Source organism: Orycteropus afer, unplaced genomic scaffold, assembly GCF_000298275.1.
Source record: "Orycteropus afer afer isolate SDZICR_OR568_19922 unplaced genomic scaffold, OryAfe1.0 scaffold00070, whole genome shotgun sequence".
Classification (NCBI taxonomy): domain Eukaryota; kingdom Metazoa; phylum Chordata; class Mammalia; order Tubulidentata; family Orycteropodidae; genus Orycteropus; species Orycteropus afer.
In genome coordinates this window covers 2587944-2600060 of record NW_006921657.1, presented here as the reverse complement: position 1 = coordinate 2600060, position 12117 = coordinate 2587944, and the positions used below count along the sequence as shown (strand labels likewise).

Below are 12117 nucleotides of genomic sequence, written 5' to 3'. Positions count from 1 at the left end.
GACTTTCCTGCGATTACAGATCTTAGAACTATAAAAACTCTTCTCTTGACATCCTCTCCCTAGAGAGATGGCTCAGTTTATCCCGGACAAGCTTTGGCAAAGCTATAAATCTCACACCAGCTCTCATACCAGGACATGTCCCTCAGGAAACCAAGGCTCAGACTGACAGGTAGCGTTGGGGTGCCCAAAGAGTCCTCTGCCCCTTCCCAAGCCAAGGGGCTGCTGGTGACATCCTGCACTCATGGACAGCTCACTTACAAGGAGTACCACTATTAGCACAAGGCACCATCAGGGTAAGGAAGCGCTCGGCCTGAGCTTGGGCTAACCCTGACCGCAGCCCCAGGCTGGCCCAGGAAACAAGCCTTTCCTCACAGGAGCAAGAGGCTGCAAGATAAATGCAAGCATTAGAACAGCACCACCACGGCAAGGCCGGGCCTGCACAGCCAAGGAGTACAGCCGGGAAGGGGGAGAGCAGCCAAAGATACAGCCATCGGCACCATCAGGTGGCAGTTCCAGGTAAGTAAACAGCAGGTTAGGGGAAACTATAAGCTCCATCCACACTCTACAGGGGAAAGCTGGTGTGTATACACACCCCCTCCACACACACGAACATATACACACATGTCCCTCTCCAATCCCACCAAACTCATCTGGAGGGCTTGACTGGGCCCCTATGGGTGAAGAGGATTGTCTTAGAAACTCTGAAAGGATCAATGGTGGCAGGAAAAGCAGCACACAAAGGCATCCTCTATACTGACATAACTAAAAATCTAAGTGAGAACTACCATTACTCCAACAAGGCATCTATTTCCAACTACGTCATTGATTTTCCATCACAATGTCAGTAAGTAGGTACATTTTATTCACTTTACAGATGAGGAAACTGCAGCTCTGGGAAGTGAAGCTAGGTCACACACTTTTACAGGTAGTGTGGCTGATATTTGAATTCAGGTCTGTCTCATCCCAAACCCCATGCTCTTAATCATGATATTATGCTGAGCCTCAGGAAACACTTCCCAGTTTTCTCTGCTCTCAAAATCTCACCAATGCACTCCCCCCACCTCTCCCAGGACCTGACTTTTGACTCCGCCCTTCTTCCTGGCTCAGTGCTGGGGCAAGGCTCCTGGCATTTCCCAGTGGCTTTCCACTCCCTCCCTCCATGCCATGTTCTTCCACCCACTCTGCTTCTGTTTTTTGGACCCCAGTCTCAGGGGCCACTGGTCAATCTGCCCCCCACCTAGGATTAACAGTGTCTCCAAACAGCTCCCCCACCCCTAGCAGAGGCCATGCTCCCAAAGCTTACTAAGACGGGCAGCTGGGCTGGGCTGACAGCTCTGGTGGGGATCCCTGAGGGGCTTCAGGACGAGCCAGGGAGACGGAAGCCAGAATGTGCCTCCCTCACACTTACTGGCTGAGGAGCAGAGAGAAGGCTGGGGCTGCATGCCTGCAGAGGGGGCTGTTCTGTCCCGGGAGCTCCGTCCTTCAGGCACCGAGCTGCCATTCCCAGTGCGGAGCGGGGCAGCTAGCCAGCCAGGGCAGGGCAGGGCAAGGCAGAGCAGCCAAAACAAACAGAACAAGGCAGGTGAGCGAGCAAGCCGGACAGGACCTGAGCCCATGGCGCTGCAGTGCCGGGGCCAGGTGACGCCTCAGGCTGCTGTGGACAATGGACCACATCCCACGCCGTCGCCTCTGCCAGAGAGGCTTCCCAGCCGAGAGCCCCAGGAAGGTGCAAGGACCTGGGCGTGTGCCTTAAAACAGCCACAAGGACTTCTGCTCCTAGGGAAGATGTTCTAGGGGGTGAGGCCACAGGTCAAGAGCCCAGCAGTTAAGATGCCACCTACTCTGCCAGCAACCCCAGAATTGAATTTTTCTGACTTTAATCCTAGCAGCCCTGAAGGCACTACTCTTTAAAAAAACAAAACCAAATCCATTGCTGTGGAGTTGATTCTGACTCATAGCAACCCTGTAAGACAGAGCACTGTCTCACAGGGTTTCCAAGGCTAAAAAACTTTTCAGAAACAGATTGCATCTTTCTCCCATGGAGCATCTTGTCGGTTCAAACCGCTGACGTTCTGGTTAGCAGCTGAGTGCTTAAACCACCATGCCACCAAGGCTTCTTTTATAAGCCTATACTTTCTAATTTTTTTTGGTTCCCAAAGGTTTGGTGTCCCCTTACTGTCTCTGGGTCTGCTCTCTCAGCTCTGACTACAACGTTCCTCCATCTTTTCTAATACCTTTGTCTAAAGTCACTTACTAGAATAGAGAGAGCAATTCCAAGAGGCCAAACTGAAGTGCCAGGAGAGATTCCCAAGGGACTAGACTGCCATTCCCTCCCACACTCCCTGGCACTCTGGTCAGCTTCAAGCTTAGGGTGGTACTCCTAACAGGACCACTAGGATGCAGCCAAATGTGGTTTGACAGGCATCAGAGTCCCCACTTCATCATTCATGCCAAGGCCTCATGACTCCAGTGACCAACTCATCCCAGTTTGCCTGGTACTACACTGGTTTTAAAATGGAAGGTTCTTCATCAATTTAAAGTGTAAAAATTTCCTGACCTAGGAGATGGTGTCCAGAGAGGCAAGAGATCAATTCCACATCCCAGGAATCCCCTCAGTCCCAGAAAAACTGGGACAACTAGTCATTCTACTTGTGGGTTACTTCTGTAGGGACTTGAGATGCCCCTGTTCTGTGATTCACATCATTATTAGCAACAGGAACAGTTAACTGAGCCCTGGCCCCTAAACAGGCTCAGGAAAACCTCTAGTCTGGCTATTCTAGACTTGCAGTCAAAAAAGAGAAGCCTCTTACCCAACCCAGAAGCATCAGACAGGACCTCAAATCTTGGCCTACAGAAAGTAGCTTTTATGCCAAGCTATCTCCTGGGTATAAGGAGCCACCATTCCCAGTTCTTGGGGCAGACAAGGCAGGTGCCTTATTAGAGCCAAGGTACTTGGGTCACTGCTGGGGTCCCTTCCCCACCAAGGACCCAACACCTACCTTTAAGGTCTTCATCTTCCGTGGTAGTGTTGCAGCTCTCTGTGGAGCCCTGTAGGCCAAAGAGAACATATTCCTATTTGCTTCGGCTCTTGGAAACTTGGGGAGCCACACCCAACAAAAGCAGAGTATGTGCTCCTACAGGATGCAAGGAGGAATCATAGAAAGTTCTACTTCTACACTTGCCATCCGACTCTTACGAAACTCTGGATTCCCAAGCCTCCTCCCAAGACTTTCATCTACCCAATTCCTTGGGCCATAACCTAGAGTCATCTTGATTTTTTTTTTTTTACTCTTTTTCCCTTACCTCCCAATTATCCAATCTAAAATTAATCTGTTCATCCTAAAGAAGTGACAGCTGGGCATGAGTAGATATAAGGACACCCATGTTAATCACAGCATTATTCACTATAGCAAAGAGATAGAAATGACCTAAGCACTCATCAGTGGAGGAATGGATGACCAAACTATGGTACATATATAAAATGGAATACTATGCAACACTAAAGAATAATGAAGAATCTGTGAAACACCTCATAACATGGATGAACTTGGAAGACGTCATGCTGAGTGAAATAAATTAATCACAGAAGGATAAATATTGTATGAGTCCGCCACTGTAAAAAGTCAGGGAAAGTTTATACATGGAAGGAAACTTTCTTTGTTGGTTACCAGGATGGGAGAGAAGGACTGCTAGCTAGGTAAGAGACATGTATTGATGTGGGTGAAGGCAAAGGCCATATACCAAAGTGAGTGACCAGCACAGTAACACTGAGGAAAAGGAAGACATGGAGAGATGCACAGAGGTACAGACAACAAAGGTAAATCCTTTTACATACACTATACATGCCCTATCAGTAATAACAAACATTAATCTATGGGTAGATACAGAGGTAGACAGGCAAAATGACCAGATATGGGTAGGCCAAAGGGAATATACCCAGGACCATATATAGGTTTTACAGACAATATCTATCCATACACATTTGTATGTGCTTTAAGAATGTCCATATATATAATAGAGCTAACAGGGAGCAAAGTTATGGTAACTTCTTAAGCCACAGCCAAACACCTTGAGGGAGTGAGTCACTGAGTCTACAGGCTCAGGACCATGGTCACAGGGGACATCAAGCTCAATTGGCATAACATACTACACAAAAAACACTGTTCTACATCCTACTTTGATGAGTAGTGACTGGGGTCTTAAAAGGTTGTGAGCAGCCATCTAAGATGCAACAATTGGTCTTTCTTCATCCGGAGCAAAGAAGAATGAGGAAAATCAAAAATACATGGAAACAATTAGTCCAAGGGACTAATGGACCATGTGAACCTCAGCCTACATGAACCGTAGACCAGACCTAGATGGTGCCTGGCTACCAATGCCAACCAGTTGGAAAGGGATCAAAATAAGTGAGTCTGGATATAGTGGAAGAAAACGTGGAACAAAACTCAAAATCATAAAAAAAAAACAAAAAAAACAACAAAAACAGGCTATGTGGAACAAAATTCAAAAGCACACACACACACACACACACACAAAGGGACCAGGTTTGCTGGTCTGATAGAGCCTAGGGGAACCCCTGAGACTATGGCCCCTAGCTGTCCTTCGGTCTGGAATTAAACCCACTCCTGCGGCTTCCAGTCAAATAAAAGAGTCATATGAACTGAACATTTATATTAGGTAGATAACATTCCTTGGAGAGATCAATCATGGGAGAACAGAAGGGTTGTATATGCACAGAGAGACAGCTCGGGGGGCAGGAGTGCATGGGAGTGAAGGACACAGGGAGGAAGTGACTATGGGGAAGAAGTAGGAGGAGAACTGTTGCATTGTGGGAGATTACGGTCAATGTCATGAGACAAAATATATGTGAATTGCTGTATGGAAAATGAATTTGCTCTGTAAACTTTCACCCAAATCACAATAAAAATTAAAACAACAACAAAACTAGGCTTACTAGTCTGATAGAGACTAAAGAAACCTCCAAGACTATGGCCCCTAGTCACCCTTCAGGCCTCGAATTGAACTCACTCCCATAGCTTCCAGGTAGGTACAGTCTTTAGAACAATCAACCATGGGAGATGAGAAGGGCAGCATTTGTGCAGGGAGAAAGCTCAAAAGGCAGAAATGCATAGGAAAGAAGGACACTGGAAAAAGGTAACCACAGGGAGGAAGTGGGAAGAGAGCTATTACATTATGGGGATTACAATCAATGTCACAAAACAAAATATGTATGAACAGTTGAATGGGAAACAAATTTGCTCTGTGAACTTTCACCCAAATCACAATTGATCAATAAATCAATCAATAAAATCAAATCTGTCCAATTTGCATCTAAAATAAAACCTGTCTTACCTCTTCTCTTCAATTGTATGTCATAATCTGAATCCAAGCTACTATCATCTTGTACTTGAATCACTACAACACCTCCTTGGTCTCCTTGCTTCCACTCTTGCCGCTTTCCTAGATCCTGCCCTAACATAGCCATAGCAATTTTTCAAAAGCGTAAAACAGATTGAATTATATCCTTGCTTAGAAATGCCGATGGCTTCTCATTGCTGCTAGAATAAAATGCAAACTCCTACCTAAACTGTCCTTGTGAATAAGGACTTTGTCTTGTCACCTCGGTAACCAGAGCTATGGATGCTGTTTGGGCTCAATAAATATTTACTAAATGTTAGTGAGAATAAGGAGACAAGACTATTGAGTGCATAAAAAAGTGAAGTAGTGGAGAATGCTCTAGTGTCTGATTCTTACGTCTATTTCCTCAGTTTTAAACTTCACAACTCATGGAAGAAGGTTCTATTGTTATAATTTGTAATTTACTGATAAAGAAACTGAGGTGCAGAAGGGTTAAGTGACTTGTTCAGCACCACAGAGCCAAGATTCAAACCCAGATATGTCTGACCACAGAGCCTGAGCTCAGAATCACTAACTACAATGCTGTTTCTAGTAGGGCAGCGACAAACAGGCACACGTTACCCCCAGCCTAGACTCTGCAAACACTTTGACCTCAGGGTGCAGCCTATAGGCTGCCAACCATAGGACCTTTTGCCCCCATGACCCAGCCTATTTCCCACTGACCTGGAAAGTAGGAAATGGTTTTGGGGCCTCTCACCTTGATCCCATCTGTAGCGTTGTGCACTACGGTGGTCTGTGGCTCCTATGAGAGAAAATGAGAATTACCCTCTGGACTCTGGAACAGACCTACATACCCCTGAGGGACCCCGCCCTCCCCCTGGTACTCCCGTAGATCCTATGATGACCACCGAGGCCTGGACATCAGCCGTTCCCACAACATAAAATATTCTGCCTCAACTGGGGTCCAAGGGACTGGAAAGCCCTGGATTTAAGGGAAACTCTGGCTGGTAAGGAGGAGATGTCTGGCACTTAGCTGAATCAGACACCAGGGAAGCCAAAAGGACAACGGATTTGGTCCTGATTCATGCTGTTCTGATGCTCTTTCCCCAGAGGGTCCCCCTGAGGCAAGTACACAAGAGAAGCTGTGGGATTGAGGGCACAAGCCGGGCCCTGCCAACAGTGTTCATCAAGGGGTGCGTGGGAGGCAGGGACACGGGGAGCAAATGACAAAGTCTTCTAGAAAGACCCAGGTATGCCCCCTCAGCAAGCTGAGCCCAGGGAGCTGCCAGCTTCACCCATCTTCTGCCTTCCCCAGAGTTTCTGTCCCTACAGAACTGTGTCAGGCAGCACGAGGGTCCACAAGAAGTAAAGGAGTAGCAGGCAGTGTCCTCTCCCTCTTTCCCACTCATCCCCTTGCTCACTCTCCAACTACCATAGAAGAGGGAGCTTTTGAGAGCCCCTAGAAGAGCTCAGGTAGAACTCAGACGGCACAGGGCTCATGAGGAACCCAGAAATCTCAGCACTATCCAGATGTGGGGGCCACAGGCCTCTTTCTTGCTCCTGGCTTTGCAAAGGAGAAACTGAGGCAGGTTTCATGAAGAGGCCTCAGAGAACTGATGGTCCCAAGAAAGCCTCTACCCTCTCCTTGTATAAGCAACTCACCTTCCCGGCCTACAGAGCAGACCCATCAGGGGTCCCTGCCTGGGGCTAGAAGATTTAGCTGAGAGCCCTGAGCACACGTTCCCCCCAACAGTGAAAGGAGTGGGAGCAGCAGTTCTGCCATGCAGGAAGGAACATGGCCAAGCAAGACAATGAAGGAACAGGTCCTCAGGGGCAGTAGACAAAGCAGTCTGCTCTACAGGGCCCGAGAAAGGAAAAAGGCTGAAGAAGCCTGGGAAGGGAGGACAAGAGGAGGAAGAGGGAAGAAGCAGGAGGCAGCCAGGGGCAGAGGCGGAGAAGCTGTAGTCAGGAGGTACCATGGCCGTCTGCAAGGGCGCGGGCTCTTGGGCTGGGTTTACGAGACTGTTTTTGTTGTTGCTCTGTGGCTGAGACAAGAAAACATATGGTTTAGTTCCTCCAGAGTCACCAAAGCAACTCAGGTTTGACTCCCAGACCTCCCTTGCCCCCTGGCCTAGCCTGGAGGAGCTCGGCCTGAGGTGGCCTCCATAACACTGTGGGGGTGGGGAATGGCTGGAGAGGTGAACAGGAAGGGTAGGTTTTAGAGGGACCCAGAGACCTAGCTCTCTGGAGGCATCCTCAAGGTAGGACCAGCCCAGAGACTTGTTTTCAAGCATTTTTCCAGGTGCCACTTTGTTATACAATCAAACTTAACCCAAAGAAATTTACGATCTTCTCCCCACTGTATAGGAAAAGAGAACGGTGGTTTATAAGAACCCAAAACCCACTGCCATCAAGTCGATTCTGATTCATAGCAATCCTTTAGGACAGAGTAGAACTGTCCCTTAGGGTTTCTAAGGCTATAAATCTTTACGAGGGAGCTCTGGTAGCATAGTGGCTAAGGCACTTGACTGCTAACCAGAAGGCTGGCGGTTCAAACCCACCAGCCACTCCTCGGAAGGAAGGTTGGGCAATCCTACTTCCGTAGTGATACTGCCTCGGAAACCCAAGGAGGGGTCGCTATGAGTCGGGACCGACTCGACGGCAAATAATAACAACAACAACAACAAATCTTTACGAAAGCAGACTGCCTTATCTTTCTCCTATGGGGTGGCTGGTAGGTTTGAACAGCTGACCTTTTGGTTAGCAGCACAATGCTTTAACCATTCCGCCACCAGACCTCCTTGCTTGTAAGAAAGCAGAGAAAAATTCAGAAACTCTGGGTCCCACATCTGTGGACAGTCTTCTGCTGCTTTTTTTCAACCTACCACCTAGATTTCCTTCCCCTTAAAAACCAGTTTGAAGCCTGAACTGAGAAGGAGAAGAATGGGAAGAGGAAGAATACCTGGCCTAGGAGATGGTGTCCAGAGAGGCAAGGGATGGAATTCAACAGTGGATAGAAAATGCATCCCCTGACCCCAGGGGGGAGAGAGGGCTGTGCTGGTCACTTTTCTCCCTGGCAGAGTGGCAGGGAGTGGGGAGGTGAGGTGAGTCCAGGTGGGGGCTGTGGCTGCAGTCCCAGAATCCAGTCCCCAAGAAAGAGCAGGCCACCATTCCTAACAGCAGTATAATCAGGGTGTATCCTTGTCTTTCAAAATGTTACACAGAGTGGTACAGTCCCCAGGGTGGGAAGTCATCTGATGTTCTCTGCCTCTTAGAATTTCCCTAACCAGTGCACTCAGGCTCACTATGGGCTCCAGAAGCATCAAAGGCCACAGGGGAGTAGCCTGATGCTTATTAAGTTCTCCAACAGGCTGAGAAACAAATGTATGGCTTCCGTCTCTGGGCAGTGTGCAGATGAGGACACTAGGTGACAGCCAGGACATACTTCTTGCCCAGATGTCTCTTTTATGGCCCGTTGGTACAGACCAGAAGCCATCCACCCCGAGTTTCCTGTCAGCGGCTGAGACATCCCCAAACCCAGGGCTAAGCATGGAACCTCAATCCAGGCACCGAATACTAAGAAGACACCACGGAACACTGAAGGCTGGAGAAGGGGGGATAGGGGTCCCAGGAATAGTCAGGATATGGCTCTAAACTCCCACAAGCTTCAGCTCTCTTCTATTGCAATGAGGAAGCAGCAGTGTGCTTCTAGCTCTGCTGCTGATGTTGACCTGTTCAGGGTGGACTGGACAGGCTGTTCTGCCAGCAAAACCCAGCTGAGAGAAAGCCCCTGCAGGGGGGTGAGAACTCCAGGGTACCCATGAGCCTGCCATATCTGCAGAGGGCTGGGATGTTTCCCAAGTGGCCCCAGCTGTGGTTTTAATGGATGGTTTCATAATGACTCAGGCTGCTGTGTTCCCTTTGGTGCCCTGTGTCCCATGAGAAAGATATATTCACTTGAGTCTTTTAGCAGGTCCCCCAAGGGCTGGGTGGGAAGGATGAAACGTGGGGAACAGCCTGATAATGGGTACTTGCTCAGGGGAAAGCTCATCTGCCACCACACAGATGCCGCTTGTACCAATGAGCAGGGCCTCTCCTCCTGAGAGACAGTGAGTGGGGGGTCCTCCCTGAGCTTGCCACCTGGCCCCCAGTCTATGCCAGCTTCACTTCCTGCCCTGGGCTGCTGGGGGCCACCAACCTCCACAGTAGGGGTTGCTGCACCACATGTTCCAATGCCCATTTTGTAGGCAATGGCCCTCGCCTGGCAGGACAGGCCACAGCTGCCCACACAGCACAGACATGCAGTGAGGATGAGAGGAGCACACGCACATGGCAGAATGGGCTTGCGTGGCTGGCAGGCGGGTGCAGGCAGCATGGAGTGGGCGGATGGGTGGGCAGGCAAGGCTCACCATTAGGTGCACGCTGGAACTCGACTTCCTTTTCTGGACACATCACAGCAAAAGGGAAAAAGAAGGGGAAAGAGGAGGTAAGAAGAGAAGAAGCACAGAGATGCTGCAGATTAGTGCACCCGCGTGGGCTCTGCATCAGGGGAGAAAAGAGTGGAAGAAGGAGCCTCAGAGTCCAGCACCAGAGTGATTAAAACAGCACCTAGGCACACACAGCCCTCCAGACCCAGGAGAGGAAGAACTCCTTTGCTGTCAGGGCCACAAGTACAGATTTAGTAGATTCTGAGGAGCCTAGCCTAGCTCAGAGAAAGCTTAATGAGATTAAGTCACAAATCTAGGAGGGTAAGTCATGTTTTGCTGCAAATTTTCAGGTTTGAATTATAAGGCTCACTTGCATATAAAGTTATTTATTTTCTCTCATTAGCACGTCTGTCGGAAACTGGAGTAAGCAGCTAACAAGTGAATAGCAAAAGCTACTACAGCTATGCATTTTTTAAATGCGTATACTGAAAAGCAAAGCAACATTTATATTAAAACTACAAAAAAAAAAAAAAAAAGCTACCATAGGTCATCCTTGGCTTTAATACATCTGACTTTTGAACCTAGACCTTTGCACTGCACCCCTAAAATGCTTTTCAGATGAAGACGTTGAGTTTTTGAAAATTATCTGATAATGGTTAAATTTTGGCATCTTTGTTATCAGTATGGCCATACTTGTTGGTAAGATTTGAAAGCTCTACTGCATTTCATAATTAGTGGGAAATGGAAAGATAAAAGTGCTGGTGATTCAAAGTGCAAGTCTCATAAAGAAACAGATGTAAATCATGAAGAATGCTGGGAGCAGTCAATTTTTACACTTCAGTTAGATGCTCACTAATGTCCTCTAGCTCAGATGTGAAACAAAAGCACAGAATTAAAGTCAGATGACATTGAAAATGTTATCTCAGAACAGGTAAAGGGTAGTTAAGAATTTGATAATCAGCTGAGAGAAACTCCCCTTGGAACATTTTATTTTTTTGACTTCGGCACATTCAATTAACAACATTCAACAAATACTTATTGAGGGCCTGTTCTAGGCACTGGGGATATAGCAATGAACATATCAGAGAAATGTTCTTATATTCAAGTAGCTTATATTCTACTTTAGAAGACATTTTGGGGAATATATTCAAAAGAAGGGACCTACAAATATTTAAAAGAATGGCCTATATAAAGAAAAACTTTAAATTAGGTATTAACCTTTCATGTTTGCCCACATAAAAGATTTGATTTTCAGTCTTTCCAAGAACAGGGAGTTGCCTTACATTCATATATGTACTTAGTTAGCCCTTTATCCAACTAGACTATTAATTTCTTGAGGGAAGGTCCATATTTTATCTTTATAATCTCACAGTGCCTGGAAAGACACCCAAAAGTTAGTATATGATTAACAATGTATGTTGAATTGCACAGTTGGCAGACTGGTTTTTTTTTCCCAGGCGAAAGCACAGCACAGATTTCTATCCTGCTTGAGTCATATCAATCAAAAGTATTCTGGGCATATCAATCAAAAGTGCTGGCTATGGTGGCTTTCAGGGGCTTACCTTACAAAGGTAAGGTGGCCCTCCCCTGGACCTTGTATTACACAGAACACTTTTCAGCTGCTTGTCAACTTAATAGAGACTATGTTCCCAACTTTTTCATTGTTGGTTTGCTTTTCCTTAAACTGTCCTGCATGAAAATGCTATGTAATCCCTTTCTACTCAAAGGCTATTTCCCAGGTCAGTAAAGGACTTTAAACTCCTCTCTTCTTTTTTCTTTCAAGTTTCTGCCCTCAGTCACACACAGGTCCTTTGCCCCAGCAAAGGCCAACACTGCTGAAATACCAAGTCATTTTTAAAGACCTGTATCTCACATTTATTTTAAAATTATTTTTATTTAAAATTTTAAACTTTATTTGAAAATTAAATGGAACTAATTGGGAAGAAGTTCAAGCCTCCTTTGAGTTACAAATTTAAACAACGATTCAAAGTACTTAAGGAAATAACTATATCCTTTCTCTCTCTTGCTTTCCTTCTTTCTTTTTAAAACAGTATGAAATAATAATTTATAATGCTAATCTAATGGTCTAGACTATGGGCCTCTTGGGACTTGAAAGTCTGTGTTACCTTAACTCTTGTCCTCACAATTGGCTCTCACTGTTCCACAGATCTTGGATCACTGGCATCCATTTTCAATGATGCCTCAACAGAAGCTGAAATCCCCATATTAAAGGGCACAAGGTAAGTGAGGTACTCAAACCAATGCTAATTTTTCCAGGGTCTTGCAGAAAGAGTCTGAACAGTGAGAAAGAAATCTCCTTTTGAACACTCAG

The 12117-nt window shown here is 46.7% G+C and overlaps 1 protein-coding gene across 1 annotated transcript in view; it reads right to left on the bottom strand.

Annotated features, from left to right (window-relative positions):
• Positions 1–12117, bottom strand: part of CAMK2G (calcium/calmodulin dependent protein kinase II gamma) — a 65038-nt gene that overhangs the window by 2770 nt on the left and 50151 nt on the right. The window contains exons 15-19 of the mRNA XM_042780915.1: positions 9768–9800; positions 7335–7403; positions 6116–6160; positions 3000–3048; positions 1409–1522 (exon numbers count right to left, since the gene is read on the bottom strand). Coding sequence (XP_042636849.1) covers positions 1409–1522; positions 3000–3048; positions 6116–6160; positions 7335–7403; positions 9768–9800 — 310 coding nt within the window. The remainder of the gene's footprint in view (positions 1–1408; positions 1523–2999; positions 3049–6115; positions 6161–7334; positions 7404–9767; positions 9801–12117) is intronic.